Raw genomic sequence first — 21,594 nt, forward strand, 5'->3', positions numbered from 1 at the left:
TGATATTTACTTAATGTACAAGAAAATAATTTACATAGATAAAATTAATCAAAATGTCACTTGAATTGTTTTATTTTTTTATGATACACGTGAAGCTGCTTGCATATGTCACAAATATTAATAATTCTAATAACTTGTTAAATCTTTGTTGGATTTTCCTCAAGCCTTCACCAATGTTTTTTTCCCCCTCTAGTTTCACAATAAAACTTTTGTTACGGTTAAATTCTCCCTTTCACAAGCTTAAAAAGCTAGAGGCGAGAGACAGATAGGATCGGTGTAGAGTTTAGTTTAAGGGAGGCCAACCTCCCCCAAAAGTTGTTTTTAGAGGAAAAAGACAAGTAGATAGGTCGGGGGGGGGGGCACTTCCATTGACGAGTGGATGCCATGCGCGACCATGGAGTCTCAAAAAGCACCCTAAACAAGTATTTTTCATATTCTGAAAATGCACCCCTTAACAAGTATTGGCGTGTGAAACCATACCCTTAACAAGTATTGGAGACAAAACAATACTCTTGGCAAGTATTCCCTGAAATGAACCCTTAAACAAGTACAGCGGTATTTTATTGTTATGTCACGGGTCCGTCGGTCGTCAGTTTTACCTTTACACATCATGTACGGCCCAACAGCTCGCACAAATCGGACTCTAAACACGTACTGTTGGGGCAAAAAGGACATCCTTTATAAAACATATTAATTTTGTTTTATCACCCCGGCAAATCTGACCCTAAACACGTATCTTTCCTAGCGAAATAGATACCCTTTTTTCATTATTTTAGTGTTTTTGACACCCTTATCACGTTACGTACGTGAAGTGCCCTATCTTGAAAAAGACACCCTTTTTACTGTTTTCTTTGGGTTGCGCATGGTATCCACTCGTCAATGTAAGTGCCCCCCCCCCCCCCGGAGATAGGTGAACGTTGAAGAAAATCGAACAACCAATAGGAAATTTATGATTTTTTCATAAATGTCGTAACAATTGGTACTATGGCGACATCAAATTGGCCACATTGGTGATGTTGAAATGGTGTTAGACCAGGACAACTTTTCCATTTACTCTCGTACCATGTAATTTCTTTTCAAGGGTTTTGCTTCAAATCGTATCTTTCTTTCATGAGGACATATACAACATGCCACTATATAGTGTTACATCTTGATCTTGGTCGATGCCACAGGAGAATCCCTGATAACATAGCCTATGGTAAAGTTGTCTCCACCACGTACTTGGTTTAATTTACTTACCCACTTGCTATATTGAAATTAAAATATAGGTTTCCCGCTCAATTTCGTAAAAATTTCAACCGATTTAATGATGTAATAATTCAATTTGCAACTAATTTGAATGTCCTATGAGATCAACATTTAAATAGCCAAATACTTAATTCAATTTGATTCTATTGGTACGCGATTTCACGGTTATCCCATTTAAACATGAATAAAGGACAATCAAATTAAAATAGCTGAAGAAGTGTTTTAAAATTCCCAGCGGTGCCCTCCTTGCGAACGTTTAGGAATTCAAATTCATTAATATGCAATCGCCTATAGCATATGGACAGTGTTTTTCGTTGTTGTTTTTATACTTCTTTTGAATAATTACGAAAATGGGTTTTATTTCTAGTGGAGGTTTACAATTTTACTGAAATGTATCACCCATCTGACAACCTATAATCGGAACAACAACTCGTTTTTGTTCCACCTTCATAACTATGGACTGTGACCAATACCATGTTTCTCGTCCCTTCCCAAAAAAGACATGATATACAATTATGTAAAATAAAAAAGAACAATATGATGAAGAAAAAAATACATATTCATTGTCATAGGTCATCCACCCACTCACTGGTGGATCCAAGGGGAAAACAGCCGGCTCGTGCCCCCCCCCCCTTGAGAGGCACAATTATTTTTTTTTCGTTGACGAAATGCCCTTAGTCTTTGGTTAAAAACCTTTTTTGCTCGTCAAATTGTGCCCTAGCTCCCTTTTGGGAAATCCTGAATCCGCCCCTGTATCCACTCATCAATACCGTTTACAACCATATCCTATAAGTGTTACATGAATTATGTCTTTATCAAACATAATGGGATGAAATAATTTTAACTGAAAAGATCAGAAAAAAATAGAAAGAAAGTGAAGTTTGGAAAGAAAAATTGTACAACGTAATAAAAATTGAAGACAGAAACATTTTATCTTAATTTGGACGTTTAAAGTGCAAATATGTGTTCCGATAAATTAAATTGAAAAATGGCATTTTAGGCGAAATTAAACGATCAGTTTGTCGTCGCGAAATTAAATGACAACTTTGGGCCATTAATTTGAACGAATTTCTCTCGAAATTGAATTTCTACAAAATTCAAAGGAATCATATAGAACCGAATTGAATGCTAAATAAATGAAAATGAACGATGTGTGCAAAGGATTGACAAAATATTCCGAATTTGAACGTCTTTTCATTGATTTAAATGCAAATCTGATGAAATTTGACGGGAAAACCTATATTATTAGAAATCTCAATTTTAAAACAGTCATAACTCTCGTATTGCTTGTCTGATTTCTTTCAAATTTTCAACATCCTGCATATTCTATTTAAAGTGATTGGTTAACATTGGTTTGACTTTTAAAAAATCTTAGCTAGAAGGTCACACTTGTCACCTGTGTCTGTGATATGTTACAAAAATGAAGCCCAGAAAAAATTTCGTTCGAAAATAATTATTTAGTGCTTAAAAAATTGAAATATAAAGTCACCGGAAACACCATCTTAATTTCATCCCATACACTTATGTGTACTATTTAGGGGTCTATAAGATGCCTATTTACAAAATCGGTGTTTGCCTTGTAGTTTTAGCTTTTCATTCTCAATAATGGTTGTTTTCAGGGTTTATTAGTTCTAATACATGCATTTGTACACATGTTTCATCTTGGTTTGAGAATTTTTTGAATCGGTTGCTCACAAAGTTAAACAATACCTTTAACTTATTTTTCTCCTCTTTATTTCATTTTATTGTCTTTTCCACTCAGGCAAGGTTCCCATTTACAGACGCCGAGTTTCTTTGAAATAGGTTTCCTGACGGGGTATGATTTGAGCCCCCCTTATTTGAGATTCTAGCACTGATCTCATGAAAACACGAAAAACTACAGTTATATGGCACAGTGAACTTCGATCTAATTTTGCGCGTGTAATATTATGTGCGATTATTGAAAACACGCTTTAAAAAGCGGACCGGCAAAGTTTGTACACTGGACAATCGCCTTGACCTCAATTTGACGCTGATTTTCGGACAAAAATGGAAATCATAATAATTGCAATATCCTTGAACATTTCATTTCGATCGCAACAGGGGGCTCAAAATCTGGATAATCATACGGCCAGAACGACAGGCAGGCTATGGAATTGATGGATTGTCCGGGACAGACCTAGGAAAGAGGGCCACGGCAATTGCGAGTGGTCAGGTCGGATGGTCATCGTTGTTACTAGTGACCACTAGGCCAACAAAGAAACAGGCTAATTTGTGGGTCAGAGAAACATGATTTGGCGGGGTACGCGATACAGTTTTATATCAGCTTATCAGCTTCAGGTACCCTGGTAAAACTGTGATACAGTTTTATGAAATGAAGACTTGTCTGGTTTGGAGAAATATTCCTCCAAATCTTCAAAAACTGGGACAGAAGGTGAAGGCGTTAAAGGGCTACCGTGACGCCCGGCTGAAAATGAATCTATATCTAAATAAAAAGTAAAAATCACAGAGCGAAACGGCGAAATTTCATCAAAATGGGATAACAAAATAATAACCAACTCATTCAACTGTAAAATTTTGAAATATTTTGTGAAAACAGTTACATGCACTCCGTCGTGAGCAGTGGGCTGAATATGTCACGACCCCACTTCCCCCTTTTTACATTATTACTTATTTCATATTTTTTGTATTTATATGTTTTATTGGGTCAACGCTGACCAAAAATAAACAAAAATAACAAATCATACATAATTGAAATATTTACAGGTACTTATTTCATATTTTCACGTACGAGTGTATAGCACATGTCTCACTTCTAATGATTATCGTAAACATTAATCAATTTTTTTTATAATTCTTGGTGGAAAAATGATAAACATGATTTCATGTAAACAAAGGAATAAGTGGGATATGACTTAATCATCTTGTTCATTGCGACTTAAAGGTCAAGTCCACCTCAGAAAAGTGTTGATTTGAATCAAGAAAGAAATCATACAAGCACAATGCTGAAAATTTCATCAAAATCGGATGTAAAATAAGAAAGTTATGACATTTCCAAGTTTCGCTTATTTTTAACAAAATAGTTATATGAACGAGCCAGTTACATCCAAATGAGAGAGTCGATGATGTCACTCACTCACTATTTCTTTTGTTTTTTATTGTTTGAATTATCAAATATTTCAATTTTTACGAGTTTGATGATTAGGACCTCCTTGCCTGAAGCACAAAATGTTAAAGTAATGGAATTCCACGTGTTCAGGGAGGAATAAAACTTCATTTCACATGACAATGACGAGAAAATCAAAATATTTCATATTTCATATAATAAAGTACAAAAGGATTAGTGAGTGAGTGATGTCATCAGTTCCCTCATTTGCATACCGACCGAGATGTGCTTATAACTGTTTAGTGAAATGAAGCGAAACTTTAAAACGTCATAAGTTTCTTATTTTACATCCGATTTTGATGAAATTTTCAGTGTTATGCTTGTTGAATTTTTCTCTTTTTATTCAAAATAAGTTTTTGTTTTCTCTGAAACAACACTGTAAAAACTGTGGTGTTAAAACTGACACCAATTGGTGTTAATAGAGGACCACACCCTGAGGTCTAAAATTACACCCTAAAGATTGAACATAACACCAAAGAGTGTAAATGTATATAACAACCATAGTTGTTGTACATAATAACACCTATTGGTGTAAAACTATAACACCACCTATTTAACACCGGTGTAAAATAACTGGTGTGGTCCTCCATGTACACTGGTTAACACCACATTTTTGCTGTGAATGCAAAACTTTAAAATGTCATAACTTTGTTATTCCTTGTCCGATTTTGATGAACTCTTCAGTATTGTGTTCGCCTGATTTAAATTTATATGTTCACATTACATTATTATAGCCTGTAGTATCACTTGAAAATAACTTTGGATATCTGATACACTTTTTTTCGTACACATGCTTATCATTACGAACAAAAGGTGTACTTTTTCTTGAAGCGCCATTTTAAAATTGGGAGCATTAGCCTCAAAAAGGGGACCATTGCACACGGTTAGGCGATTGTAATTCTAAGAATAACATCCTATACCTTAATTCCCATGATTACATAATAACAATAAGGGATCTGGCCTCTTAACGTGCAGATCGATTGGCGAGTTTGGATGAATATAGCTACAAGATTGGACGAATTATTGTATCAAGTTAAAAATAACTTTGGTAGCCCCTACTTAAAGCCACAATTCTCATAATCACAAAACAACAATAGGTGATACAGTTTCCTGAAGTGCAGATTGCTCAAGTTTGGAGCCGGAAGGTTCGACGTTAATTATACTGATAAAAATAACTTTGGTTAACCCCTACTTATAGCCATAATTCCTATAATTACATAACAACAATACGTGATACAGTTTCTTGAAGTACAGATAGCTGAAGTTTGGAGAAATACACCCAAGCCTCAAGAAATACGAGAAAAGTGTTCAAGGTCTGAGGGTAATAAATAATAACTTTTCTAAACCCCTGCCTGCACCCTTTATTCGAAACCCACTCTTGCATAATAATAAGCTGTACATTTTAGGTTTCTATTCCGTTCATTTTAATGGTCGTTAACCTATAATATGAAAGCCTTTCTAAAAAGGGGAATTTCTGTGGAGTTCCCAACGGTATAAAAGGACAAGTCAATCCAAACACACAATTGATTTGAATAAAACCATGAATTAAACAAAAAATAAACAAGCGTAACGCTGAAAATTTCATCAAAATCGCATGCAAAAAATGAATTTATGACATTTCAAATATCAAGCTTTGCTTCAAATATTCACATCCTAATCCGTATAACGAAAACGAGGGGACTTATGATATCACCCACTCAGTAGGCCTATTTCATTTGCATTATTTTGATATTTTAACTTTCTCCTCATTGTCAAGTGAAACATTTATCCCGAACATGCAGAAGTCCCAGTGTTTTAACACCATGTGGCTCGGTCAAGCTGGCATCTTTATTGTCAACATTTAATGTGGAAAAGTTGAAATATTGTATAATTCAAACAAAAACAAAACAGTAACAACTCTCTCATGTGAATATCAGTGAGCTGTGCACAGATTTTTTTTTATGATAAGCCAAACTTTTAAATGTCATAACTTTTTTTAACATCCGATTTTGATGAATTTCTCAGCGTTCTGCTTGTTTGATTTGATTCAAATCAACATTTTTCTTGGGTGGACTTGACCTTTAAACTACATGCAGAGCATTGATTCTATTGATCTTGAAAATGTGTCTAATACTGTTTTCAACTTCCTGCTTTAGTATCTTATTTTTTTTCTTCAAATAATTCCCGACCCCGTAGCCTACCGTACACTCACTCTCCAGAGAATAAAAATTAGCTCCAATTATTTTACATCCGATTTTAATGAAATGTTTAAAGCTATGTTTGTTTGATTTTTCTCATTTTATTAAATTCTACCTTACGTTTTGTTGGACTTTCCCTGTAAACTTCCGTCCTATAAGTGAATGATACATGATATACGGCTGTAAAAAAAAACCAATGTGTGCATGCGCGCGCGCGCGCGCGCGCACACACACACACACACACACACACCCTGTATTGCAATGTGACAAACGAGGACTCACTAATCATAACTTGCCAAAGTGAGGACGTATGTTTGCAATCTTATACAATGATAAATTTGATATTAATCCACAATCCACCAACCGGGCTCATTTTCGGACATAATAACGTGAGCATAGAGTGTATAGTTCGCTACCCGGGGACACTTAATACCGAGCCCTACACACACATTTTGAGTTTAATTGACCGAACGGGGACTTTTAACAAATCATGAGTTGATACTACACGAGTCTGTTTTAAAAGAGATGAGGAATTGATTGGCACGGATATATGAACCGGGGACGTCCTCGGTTGATGGGTAAAAATTGGACTAAAATTGTCTCAATTTACAAACTCACCCTCATAAACACGCAAACATCGTCTACCTCGTATGTTGGTGTAGTACAAACCTCGCATGGTATTAAATGGACAGGCACGGCATTTCATAGACAATTCACACCGTTGCTGTGATTTCGTACACAATGAAATATAAACGATAGGCCAAAGAATGACAAAACACATGAAAAATACATGTACAAATCATTTATTTTGACAGATCGGCAAGTATACACATATATATATATATACTTTAATCAGTATGACAGGATACATTTAACATTCATTTCGATATAATATACATTTTACAAATAAAATAAGTTTTGTTTCTAAATAATCATGACCATAAATCTATTCAATACTAGTTTATTAAGTTTTTATAAACTGGTATATAATATAAATTTCTTATTGTATTTCTTCTCCCTGTTCAAGAAATTTATTAGCTTTCATATGACATTAGTTTGTATTGGCACATAATCTGCGGTGCGGATTTGGCTGGGAATTCGTGGAATTTGACTCCAGAGCAGGGAAAATGCGCCTTGATTTCTTCTTATTCTTTTTTTTTTTTGGGGGGGGGGAGTTTATCTGCGGTGCGGATTTGGCTGGGAATTTGTGGGATTTGACTCCAGAGCTGGGAAAATGCGCCTTGATTTCCTCTTATTCTTTTTTTTTTTTGGGGGGGGGGAGTATGCGTGAAATAACACGATGTAGCTGGTAGAGAGTGCTCAAGACACACTATCACGGCAAAACGTATTTGACACAACATTGAGAGATAATGGAGAAAAGTATGAATTTGTGTACAAAATATAACGAGAGCTATAGTTCTATAAACCTGCAATTCTGAAGCAACATTGTAATTATTTAAGGATCACTATGGAATGTAGACCGAGACTTTCTGACATATTTCGTAACCAAGTTAAAAAAAAAACTTTTTTGTTTAATCGCTCTACTCTCTCTCGCTCTCTCTCCCAATTCATTGACATGGAATTTTTTCTCAGGTTTCATCCTCCCTAATAATTATTAATATATATTGCAATATAAATACAATTTAAAGGTTTACATTTAAACCTCGTGTGACGTGACTCATAATAGATTTTTAGCAACGCTTTGTGAATATTTGGAACAAACTGTAAAAGTGTGCTGAAGGTTATGCCTGCAAACATTCACCTAGCAAAAGTGCACATTAATGATTGCAGTAACCTAAATGTACTAAAATTGATTCGGAAAATATGGCGTCATCCCTCTACTTTTATTCTATTATTTTTTCGTTTTGTCTTGTTCTGTGAGTTATCCTGTTCTTTTTAATCTATTCAGTAAATCTCCGTAGGCAAATAGCAACCATTGCGTCTCTCTCTCTCCCTCTCTCCTCTATTCTCTTCCTTTAGGGGAATTCACATTATACAAGCTATGCTTTTTAGTGAATCCCCCATTTCCACAGATACTTTTTTTCTATCCTAACTATATATTATTTGTCTATAAAATATTTTGTATTTTATTTTTATATGTTAGTTATCATGATTATTATTAATGTATTGTAAATATTTGTTATAATCTATGAAAATGATTTGTATCAATATTTGTTATTTCTGTTGGAAATAAAACTGAATCTGAATCTACTTTATTATGCATAGCGATCATGCAAACTACTGCATATTAAGTTTCTTTCTGCGAGCATCAATGAGTCTGAATTCGATTCATCATCATAAGGAAGAAGTAGGTGACCATGTAGTGCTCTGATCTGATTTTGTTTACTTCATTTCCATGACGATTTTCTTGCAGCCCGCTGATGAGAGAAGATCAAGGTACTTATGTGGGACGTCTTCTAAAGCTATCGATGTCACGACTGGTGGTCTGAAAGAATAATGGTGGAATAAACAGAAATACATTGCATGGTATACTGGGAGCTGATGAGTTTACAAATAACCCCCATGGTGGGGGCTCCATCCGTGATCAGCGCTGCCCCCGCCCCCACCACGTTACATAGGTGAAACTGCGCTCAGTAATGCACCCCTGGACCCTCCCAGAGATATAACATATAAACATCACTGGGCTTGAAACTAATTGAGACTAGTATGCAACTCCTGGGGCCCGTCTTACATACAAATGTGATCGATCCGATCAACCATAACTATGGAAGGTAAATGACCTCAACATCTAAAATGGATGTTTGTTCAAAATATTTTCTAGAAATGCTGTATATTCATACATTCATTCATTGCTTTCTTGAACATTTAGTGCGCTTCTCATTTTTCACTAAGGATGTAACGCAAATTTTCTGTCGAAAAAATATGACATTGGTGGATTTTCATACCATTTCAGCTTGATCGGATCAATCGTAGCTCTTTGTAGACGAGGCCCCCCCGGGGGGGGGGCACTTACATTGGCGAGTGGATACCATGCGCGACCAAAAAAAAAAACACGTAAAAACGATGTCTTTTTCACGATAGGGCACGTTACGTACGTAACGTGATAAGGGTGTCAAAAACACAAAAATACTGAAAAAAGGGTATCTATTTCACTAGGAAAATTACGTGTTTAGGGTCTAATTTAGGAGATGATAAAACAAAATTAAAATGCTTTATAAAGGATGTCCTTTTTGCCCCAGCACTACGTGTTTAGAGTCCGATTTGCGCGAGGTGTAAAAGGTGGGGTCGTACTAAACCAAATAAGGTAAAGCTGACGACCGAAGGACCCGTAACAATAAAACATTCCTGTACTTGTTTAGGGGTTCATTTCAGGGAAGTTTGCCAAGAGTATCGTTTTGTTTCCAATACTTGTTAAGGGTAGGGTTTCACATGCCAATACTTGTTAAGGGGTGCATTTTCAGAATATGGAAATTACGTGTTTAGGGTGCTTTTCGAGACCTCATGGTCGCGCATGGTATCCACTTGTGAATGGAAGTGGCCCCCCCGGGACGAGGCCCAGATAGTGGTAGTTGGACAGATGCCCCCCTGGAAATTACAGTCCCCGAGAATTAGCAAGACATTAAAACATGTTTAATTTCTTAAGACTGCCTTCAAACTGTCCAATCTCAAAGTCTCCATCAATTGCAGAGATTTTTTTTCTGAGAGTCTCTCAAAGCTTCGCTACGACGGACTTGTCTCAGAAGCGTGGTCATGACTGACGGGACTTATTCGATAAGACTGGGGAGGCGTCCCTGAGACATCGTTGTGACTGGGGAGATGCGCTGGGAAAGCTTAGAGAGCGCAAATGTCTTGGAGACTTAATTGCAATTAACAAAAATTGAGACGTCGTCAAAGGCATGCAGTGTCTTCTTTTTAGGGGTTAAAAAAATGAGCTAAGTTACTTCGAAACATTAATTTTCACACATTTAAGTCTGAATATATACTTATATACATTGTTTATATACTTATACATTGTTTCAGAAATTTTGTTCCCCTTCTGAATTAACCCCTAAACTAAAGATAAAAGACAAATTGTCATGTACATTTTTTTTTTTCAATTTTAGATAGAAACAAAAATCATTCATACATTTCAAAAATCAATTTTAGATCAGAACTATGACATTTTGTTTCACAATATCTCATTTTATTCATTTAAGATTTCAAACTTCGAAAATGATTTATTGTCTTTCAATTATCTTCAATCAAGACCAGGCGCAGATCAAGGTGTGTGTGTATGTGTGTGTAGGGGGGGGGGCATAAGGGACGATTTTTCGTCGGGAAAAGGCTCCCGAAAGTGGTGGTGACCTTCGACTTTTTGTTAGTTTCGTTTTGCTCTGTCAGGTGATTTTTTTTAAAACCTGTATCTTTGATACATACTCACAACTTAAGAGTGGTCAAGCCCCTATATAGGACCAGTTAAAACCTCGTTTTCTTTTTAAACAATGAATAGACCTACACATACCAGACGCGGAGACAGTTCGGCCACATTCCTGAAACTTCATAACGCGACAAGGTAAACCACCAAGACAAAACCAAAAGGAGTCAAAAGAGAACAAATCCCGTTGCTTCTTGAAGACAGCTTACAGCCGATGTTTGGCATTGATGGGAACTTTAGGAAGATTCTTGATTTAAGAAGATACCACCCCCGGTGCTAGACAGATTTAAGACTTTGGTAACATTAACGCCCATAATTAGATATCTTCGAGACACCAAACAGAGACATGTTCACACGGGATTATTTCAATTCTAAAATACTACAATTCTCCTTTTGTGATTATTATTAACCATCGATTTTACCTGGTATAACCAATTGATTCCTGTACTTGCTGGGACCCGTCTTACAAGGAATGACAATATTGATTTAATCAATCTCAACTGTATGGAAATCCATCATTTTTTCCACAGGAAATTTCCACGATCTCCTCGGTAAAGAGAATCACACTTAATCTTTAAGAGAAAGATTTAAGTATGTAAAATATTTTGAACAAATTTGCATTTCAGATGTTGATGCTGCTGGCCGTCCCATAGTTGCGAATCAATCGTAACTCTTTGTAAGATGGGGCCCAAGAGTGGATATTTCTGTGATGGGGTGCATATAGATCACTGACCATTTTATTACAATCAGAGGGTCATGTGTTCGAATCCCACTGCGGCCTAAATTAGTCTTGCCAAGGCGTCAATCCGTACTTCGCTACTCTCCACCCAGGAGCTTAAATAGGTACCTGGTATGATGCGAAAGCCGACGCAGAATGCCTGGAAATTATGGAGTTTGCTGGAGTGCTCCCCCAGGAAGTGGATAAAAGCATATATCATATAAATGTGGACAAACCAGGATCCGATGACTGGGGTAAAAGTTATTAGAGACGTCGCGTCGTTGCAATGTATTAAGTGTTATTTTAATCAAAACCAGCATTTACTGATATTCACTTACTTTTCAGTTATCAACTACCGATCAAAAGGAGTCGACATGCTAAAACACACACAGTTTTACATCGAAACGAGGAAGCATTTAATATCAAGTTGAAATTCTGCTTTGCTTCTGATATTAACATACCATTACTCTTTTATTATAATGAATACCCACAAAGCTTTATCGCTATTAGACCAGTCAAGTTAAACTAAAGCCATGTGAATGTAGCTACAGTCCAGACTCCAATGACATAGAAAGAACAAAATCCGGTCATCTTTTCAAATGAAATAAAAAGACATAGTCCTTGCAAGTACCAATGTCAGACAGCTTAATCCACGCCTATTTAATGGTTGGTATTTGGTATCAAAGAATGAAATTCCATTATGGCGACCTTACTTAAGGACAGTCATACTATTGTAAATTGAAAATAATGTAGATATTTGTGGCTGGCATGGGATAAACTACTAACATTTCTCTTACATGAATCACTTTTATATTATTGTCAATACTATCATAATCATTAATATATCACTATTATCATGACTTATAATCATTTTGATCATCTTAATCATAATCAACATTATCATACATTTATCATCATCAAGAGTATCATTACGGTCATCAAATACAAAGGTTAGCAATTTATTTCAAATTAAAAGAACTAAAACTGTTAGGTCCCATTTGTCGCCCATGGCTGTAACAAAAAAAATGACGCCCTGAAGCAAAGGAAAAGAAAATGCACCTGAAAAATCGAAAAATCATTGTTTAGTATACTTAAGAAAAGGTGAAAGAGTGAAGTGACCGCAAACACCATGGCCCGGTGGGTGTTTCGTGAAAGTACAATATTTAGTCAGTGCTGACAATTTCAGTGAAATCCTTGGTTTCGATTGGCTGAAAGGCACTGGCTCTGACTGTTAGTATGGTAACTGTCGGAGAAAGACAACTTTGTCAGTGGTGACAAAATTCATGAAACCGTCCCTTGTATTCTACAGGCAGGTCAAACTTACACTCCGGTTTAAAGTTGTGGTTTAAGTATGGATACTCAAGTGTATCCTAAATCACTAACAGTACAGATATAATATTACAGCTTATTTGGCACACAAATCATTTGTAATAACTGTCTAGGAAGTACAAATAGATGATTGTCTTCACTGAAATTTGTCATCTCTGTGGAATGGCTCAGAAAGACCCCTCAAAGAACTCTGAAAGACTGATGTATATTTCTTGTCTTCCTGGTCTTAGACTAGTCCCATAGAGATCTTTCAGTGGTCTTTCAGATATCTTTTATGCAACAAGTAATTTTTCAGATTCTTTCCATGGACTTTGCCTGGTCTTTCAATAGTATTTCAACCATCTTTCAATGACAGTGATCACCGCAAAAATCTTGAGAGTCTGCCGAAAGATCATTGAAAGTCAAGACCTTTGAAAGTTCATTGAAAGACTACTGAAAGACCATTTTCCTGAAAGACCACTGAAAGACCATTTTCCTGTAAGACCGTTGTGAGACTGTTTTGAACCGCTTCAAAAAGTTTTGGAGCCCATGAAGACCTCTGAAAGATCAACCAGAATTCATGGTCTTTCAAAGGTCTTTCAGCGGTCTTGGTCTCTGTGGAATGAGGGTTTTAGAGTTAGGATTCTACTCAAGTGTTTGGTTCAGAATAAAAGATATAAAAATCATGGTTTATTTAGTTTTAAAGGTAAAGGTTTTATATATGGCTTAGCGCGCAGATTTTCCATCGTAGCGATTGTCGCCCGAGCAAATGTCATGGAACCTTCTTAATACCCTGCATGACAATTATTCTTGTATGAACCTTTCATTATTTCAATCAACCTTTAATACCGGAAGACTTGAAGCATCGTGCTCTTTAAAAATAGCCCAAAATATCTTTCAGAACAATAACAATGTTCTTCACGAACAACGCGTGATTAGCTTGGCCTTTATATTCATTTCAACTGTGTTTTATTTTGGGATTGTTGACGAACCAGGGGCCGGGTAGATCATGTAGATGGTACTGATCATTACACTCTATACATTGTTGATATGGAAGACTTTTAAAGAGAAGTGGCCCTCTTTTGAAAAGGTCTTCAATCCTCTTTTGGGTTGCTTTATGATTGCATCGTTTCTTAACAAGTGGCAATCACTTGAACAGAAAACAAATTAAGTTAAGAAATTTCAAAGTTATATACCCAGTTGTTGTATGTCCGGACAGTTTGTGTGTCCGGACGATCAATTTTAGATAGTCATTTGGAAAAATTTACAGGGGAAATTTTATCAATTTTTAGTACAAAATGTCAGGAAACATTATAAAGTGCGTATCAAAAACAAGTTAACACTTCGAAAAAGCCCTAGGAATTAACAAATATACAACATGTGGGTAATTTTTCCACATATGTTCTTGGGTTTGGGTCTCATCTATCCAATGAAAGTAAAAATTTTGACAGAATGTTACACTTAAAGATAAATTCCAGTTTTGGTAACGATCTCAAAATGACTTTTGACAGAATCTGATATAATGACCACCCAAGTGTCTGTTTGTATGAATAAAAAATATGTGCCAAAGGATTCTGGAAGAAATTGTGTAATTGCTGAGAAATAAGCAAAATAAGCGCGGATTCGGTCACTTCCGTCGGGTCTTTATTCCAGCAATATTAATACACTGTCCCACGTGTGCCTATCTGTGTTGGTGATCTTCTGTGTGAACATTTTTCAGCGTAGATTTCAAGATTTCACAAAGTTCAGCTTATGTAAGTGTACCAGATCTAGATCCTCGATTACATTCTGACAATTAAGCCTGGTTTTACAGACTTTCTCTTGAAATCAGTGTTTACTGCAACTACTGGCATTTCTCTTTAAGTGAGCACTGCCCATTTTTGTAAAGCTCGCAAAAATCTGTTTGCGCAGAAATGCTCGTTTTCACGCTGTGTCAAGGGGAAAAGGCAAAATCTACTTTACCTTGCGAAACATTACTCATACATTTCCCTTGCACTTTGAGTCAATTGAAATAAAACGGAGCATGCAAGCATTTTGTAACAATTTGCCACCAAAATTAACTTTTTAACACTTAGTAAGCACAACCTTTACCCTTTTTTGGGGCCAGCTGGATCTGAGGACATAACTTAATTTAAACAAAAGCTTATATCAGACAACTCCAACATTTTTTCACTAAGTATTTATCACTCAAAGTGGGTTTGCATTACACTTTTCATTTAATACTTGTTTCTTCACACTTTTCCCAAGCTTGACAATCATTAACACAATGAAAATCAAGCCTAAGCCATTTCATGAAAATCACAGCTCAGAGTAAAGCAAATTTCGTCACGATGGCCTCTTTGTGTGGGGGAGTGGGATGGAGTGCAATGGCACTCTTCGAAGTGTTTTGGGGCAAAGAAAGAAGTTAAAAAGTTAAGAAAATATCTTCAAATCAATTTTACTAGTTAAATTCCATGTGTTCTTCATGATTAAAGTCTACTTTCATTCGCATAACTATTTCAAAGTTCTGCGCAAATCATTTTCACTAACTTTTCAAAAGTACGTGGTGCTCACTCAAGTGGAAATATTTTTCGACAGTTATATCGTCATTTGCTTGAGTGGATCTGTACCAATGTTAAAATGTGGAAAAATCTTCAGGAAATTCCAAATGTATAATTTTACAGGACTTTTTCTAAGTGTAAACTTTTTTTGATACGCACTGTTGAGAACAAAATAGAAGATGAACTATTGAATTCGTATTTTTAGTGAAATCCAAAGACAAAAAAAGAAGGCTTCAAAATATAAAGTGTCCGGATACCCGACCCCCATCCTACATTACATTTCTTTGATATGCAATGGGTAGAATTATGATGTCATCATCCTACTAGATTCAGGGTTGCAAAGGACTGGAAACTTTCAGAACTTTTGTAAAAGACAACAACTTTAAATATACAGGGCGGATAGTGACACGCACTGACGGGTGGTCTATCACACGAGCTGAAAGCGATACAAGGTACAATGTAGATATATCGTGTAGAGAAAGAAGAAGGAAGAGAGAAAGAGCAGATGGATTTCATCATCTTTTAGCAGTAGCACTGTTATCGCTATTATTATTATGATAATTTACAACTCAGGGGCGGATCCAGGAATTTTTCTGAAAGGGGGAGGGGCCAAGGCCCAGTTACACGCACCGAAGGTGCCGGGGGGTCTGGAGGCCCTGTCTCAGAAAAAAAAATGAAAAATTAAACCTCTTATACGCGATTTCAGCGTTTCTGAGGTCATTCCCCGGGGGGGGGGGCCACTTCCATTGACGAGTTGATACCATGCGCGACCATGGGGTCTCGAAAAGCACCCTAAACACGTATTTTCCATATTCTGAACATGCATCCCTTAACAAGTAATGGCGTGTGAAACCCTATACCCTTAACAAGTATTGGAAACAGAACGATAGGGGAAGGCGGGGTAAGTTGAGCATAGGGGCAAGTTGAGCCACCAGCCCCAGGCCAATAATGAATGAGTGAGACATTGTGGTGGTGTCATATATTGATGACCCATAGCATAACGCCTAACCCCACCACATTGTTTTCCACTTTGAAACAAAAAGTAGTTTTTTAGAGGGAAAAGTATGAATTTCAGCCAAAAAAGTAAAAAAGAGTGTGAAATAGATAAGTGCTTTATACACACACACGTCTTTAAATATAGTAAAGACATGATAACAACATTGTTAGTCCAGGTATGGATCTTCATTCTTGTCATCGTCTTTTATATGATGGATGCATAATAAATGTGTGGATACAAAATTATGCACTAAGTTCGGACTGGGGTAAGTTGAGCCAAACAGCATGGGGCAAGTTGAGCCATGGTAATTCTCATGGTAATGTATCTTAAAAAACAAACAAACCATAAAAATCGATTGAAATGCAGGCTGAAAGGAGCAAATTTACATGACTGCTCTTTTCCTTTTAAAGGATGTTAGTATTTATAGAGAATTAGCAAGTGAAAAGACTTTAAACAAAAAATTGACATGCTGGTTCTCCCCCATACATTTTGTACATAGTTTTTGTGGCTCAACTTACCCCAGAAGGTGGCTCAAACTTACCCCATATATGGGGCAAGTTGAGCCATTTGACATCGGTTTTTCAAAGGTCACAGTAACTTTCAGTGTGGGGGTAGAAACTTATATGTAGGTGAAAAACATTTCCCAAGAATCAAATTTAAAGGCAAGGTACTTATTTCTACAATAGTACTAGACATATCAATTCTAACATGCAAAATGCAAAAAGTGTCACGACTTAATTACCCCGCTTTCCCCTACTGTTGACAAGTATTCCCTGAAATGAACCCCTAAACAAGTACAGGAATATTTCATTGTTATGTCACGGGTCTTTCGGTCGTCAGTTTTTACCTTTACACATCATTTGGTTTAGTACGAGTGTACGACCCCACCTTCCACACCTCGCGCAAATCGGCGCATATCGGACTCTCAACACTTAGTGTTGGGACAGAAAGGACATCCTTTATAAAACATTTTAATTTTGTTTTATCATCTCTGCTGCAAATTTGACCCTAATGTCCTGCCCTAAACACGTAACTTTCCTAGCGAAATAGATACCCTTTTTCAAATTATTTTATTGCTTTTGACACCCTTATTACGTTACGTACGTAACGTGCCCTATCTTGAAAAAGACATCCTTTTTACGCGTTTTTTGGTCGCGCATGGTATCCACTCGGCACTCTATGTAAAAAAAATATCGATTTCATAAGCAAAATGTGCGTTTTTATGACCTAAAGTTGATGCTAGGGGCGTGACTGAAATAGAAAAGTGACATTGTGGCCCCTTGCGGCACGTATTATAATACAGAATGTCTTTGACGGGCGCGTATGTGCGGTAGCGTGGTTTGCGTACACGTGCACCAACAGATTGCGGTGTCACTGCGAACGGGCCGAATGTTACGAGGCTGTAAAATAAAGTGAAAGCATAGGTATAATACTTCTTGCTTTACTTTCTGTTCTCAAAGAAATTCTCTCAATTTCAAAAGGACACTTTTTCTGCAGGCTGCCCCAAAACAGGGGTCCGGAGCGGGCTCGCCCTCTACCCCTGATATATGAGAATGCAATCGAAAGGCTATCAAACTGTTGATGGGGATAACAATATAAAACTATGAAACGTATACACATATGCCAAACCCGGGGGCCACTTACATTTACGAGTGGATACCATGCGCGACCAAAAAAAAAAAACACGTAAAAAGGATGTATTTCTCAAGATAGGCCACGTTAAGCACGTAACGTGATAAGGGTGTCAAAAACACAAAAATAATGAAAATAGGGTATCTATTTCGCTAGGAAAACTACGTGTTCAGGGTCAAATTTTCGGGGATGATAAAACAAAATTAAAATGTTTAATAAAGATGTCCTTTTTGTCCCAACACTAAGCATTTAGAGTCCGATTTGCGCGAGATGTGGAAGGTGGGGCCGTACTTAACCAAATTATGTGTAAAGAGAAAACTGACGACCGACGGACCCGTGACATTGCTGCACTTGTTTAGAGGTTCTTTTCAGGGAATACTTGCCAAGAGTATCGTTTTGTTTCCAATACTTGTTAAGGGTAGGGTTTCACACGCCAATACTTGTTGAGGGGTGCATTTTCAGAATTTGGAAAATACGTGTTTAGGGTGCTTTTCGAGACTAGACCATATGCATGGTCGCGCATGGTATCCACTCGTCAATGGAAGTGCCCCCCCCCCCCTCCTCGGGATGCAAAACCACACTTGTGATACAAGTTGACAACAAACACTCAGGTGCTACATTAACCTTCCCCCATTTTATGAATTGGTAGAGTCCATATAAAGCCTCCAACCTTGGGGTTTATTAATACAAAAACACCCTTCATAATAACACGTAGAACAAATAGTTGAACTCGTCAATGCCCTTTGACTGAAAACATCAATGTGGCTATGTTATTTATAGAAACATCTTTATATTTATAGGAACATCCTTATTGTGAAGCCAGTCATGGTAGATAACTTATTTCAATGCAACCTCGCCCACAATAAGTAATTTAAGCCGAGCTGTCAATATGAACATCCACTCTATACCCACTTCGCCTTTTGTAAAAATCAATGCGATACTGCTATACCATTGTATACAGTGGTGCTCAAAATTAGTGAACCCCACCACATACTTTATGTGTTCAAGTTCTGCCATGTCATAATGTCTGATGATAAAGGGCACACATGAGTATTACAGACCCCCATTCACTCACGTGTTATATCATAGCTCATCAAAAAATCATTGAAATCAATCCCTCGATAGATTTTGCTTTAATTCACTGACATTAGTCACAATTAACAGTACATTAAGACTTGATATGTAAATCAGGTACTTGCCCAGCTCAATCAAAAGTTAAATGGCCTGAAATAAGACTAACCATAATTTCGGCCAGTTCATTGCCACAAAAACCATAACTGCATTGTGGGTAATAATAATTGAAATGAAATACAAAAATGCAGTCTAGCCTCCCCAAACGCCTTAATTATGAAAGAGTATGAACGTAGCATTTTCTCTACCGTTTTTCTTTGATATACAAACATTTAATCTATTTTTAATGAATTATTTCAATCAATAAAGTCATGTGATCTTTACTTACGCCTGCCCGGCATGCTTTGCGCGCAGATGAATTACTCTCGTGTGCCCTATAATATAGCACATTCAAGAAAATCTGTTTCTCTGGGCTTGCCGAACACTGCAATGTTGCTGTCTACATTCAACACTCAGCATGACGGAGTGAATTTGATGGTGGGGTTCATTAACTTTTGAGCACAACCGTATATAGGAATATCTTTGATAAAATGCTCAATGCTTTTTATTTCAATGTCTTTGGTTCAGATATGGTTGTAAGATTGTGTTGAAGTTTCATCTCATATTGCAAATGTTAATACATTTTGGCTGATAGCTCCTGCTTATAATCATTTCAGTAGTGTACCTAGGATTTCCACAGGGGGGGGGGAATCGCCCGCCAAAAAAATTAGACAAGCACGAAAAAAGGTCTTCAACCACAAATGAAGAGGATTTCGTACCAGACAAAAATTGGACAAGCAAAAAGAAAGAAAAAAAGGTCTTCACTTTCAAACTCATCAGGGGGGGGGGGCAGAGATACGTCCCTTGCATGGGTTGTGACTCGTCAGGGGGGGGGGGGCAGCCCCCCCCCCCCACAGTCATTGTGAGATGAAGGAAGAAAATTTTAAAAAGATGAGTGAATAAATACTTATGGCCAAAGCACATTAACTGTTATCGAGTTCTTACCCTAGCTTTAGCACGGCTACCCTAGTATTTTGCTTGAAAATTCCCTCCTAACGGTACCCATTTACTACACCTGGATGGGGAGTGGCAAATGTAAAAAAAATGTCTTTCCAATAAATGTGAACGCTGAAAGTATGATTATAAACCTGAACCATGTGGTTCCAAGTCTGGAGACTTCTCTGAGCCCCAGCACCTATTAAAATCAAATTCTGTGGCCCGTTTTCTGAAGTCGGGTTTCACTTAGTCTTATGTTTAAAGTTGTGATTTAAGTATGGATAGCCAATTGTTACGTAAATCACTAACATAGAGGTATCATATTTCAGCTCATTTGGCTCTCAAATCATTCATAAATGTCTAGGAAGTATAAATAGGTGATTGTCTTCACCATCGATGATTCAGGAAAGAGCACAGTAAACATAAGAAACATACAACTTAATAAATTTTGACACTTATGGCTTCCCATACTTAAATACAACTTTAACCCGACTTAAACCCGACTTCAGAATACGGGCCTGTGAGTCTAGGCCAGAAAATAGGCAAGGCTGACAGAAACAAAAGGAAAAAAAGGAAGGGTTCTTAGAATTCCCAGGAATTCAGTTAACACATAGTATGGGAGGACACAAAGAGGTAGTTTATACATGAAGGTGTAACATTAAGCAAGTTTGATGTTTGGGTAAGAAAGAGAAATGGGGAGAGAGAGGTGGTATCCTTTTGTACATTAAGGCCCTGTATTGATATGGGCGTGATATTGGTGACAGTTTATTCTGGGGCCATGATAGTTCCTTTTTGACATATTCTGGGAAATTTAGAGGACAAACCAAGAGCCAATGAAAAGGAAAGTCAGTTATTCGTGTCAACTTGCACGTTAATGTAATATTTGGAATGATCGCACTTCTAATGAAAATATATCTGTATATTAATGCACGTGCCCCCAAACAGCGATGATGTAATAAAGCTTTACTAGGTAGATTGAGCCATTAATATTGTAGTTCAATCGTGTGACAGATCAAAATAAATATCTGCCTTTGTATGACTTGTTGATTAAAAACCCTTTCTACAGCACAGAATTGGCTGAACATTCCGGGATTATAATTATTATCAGTAACTTTCTATTTAATATCCAGTCACTATATCTGTAACTTAGAGATTGCTCAGAATCCGATTCAATGATTGTAATTTTTCACGCCTTTGTAATACATGTATAGGAATGTTAGATGTCACCCATGTCTTTAATATTAGCATCAATGGCTCTCTATCGAAGCTCGATCGGTCTGCGACCCGATTTTGGAATAATATACAAATATACCAGGCTTGGGGTAAGTATAGCGGGAATTATATCCTA

General features: G+C 36.9%; 1 protein-coding gene across 1 annotated transcript in view; it reads right to left on the reverse strand.

Annotated features, from left to right (window-relative positions):
* Nucleotides 1-8,695: 8,695 nt before the first annotated feature.
* LOC121414210 (quinone oxidoreductase-like protein 1) overlaps nt 8,696-21,594 on the reverse strand; it is an 85,652-nt gene continuing 72,753 nt past the window's right edge. Inside the window, exon 10 of the mRNA XM_041607296.1 lies at nt 8,696-9,016. Coding sequence (XP_041463230.1) covers nt 8,914-9,016 — 103 coding nt within the window. The 3' untranslated portion in view covers nt 8,696-8,913. The remainder of the gene's footprint in view (nt 9,017-21,594) is intronic.

Source organism: Lytechinus variegatus, chromosome 4, assembly GCF_018143015.1.
Source record: "Lytechinus variegatus isolate NC3 chromosome 4, Lvar_3.0, whole genome shotgun sequence".
Classification (NCBI taxonomy): Eukaryota; Metazoa; Echinodermata; class Echinoidea; order Temnopleuroida; family Toxopneustidae; genus Lytechinus; species Lytechinus variegatus.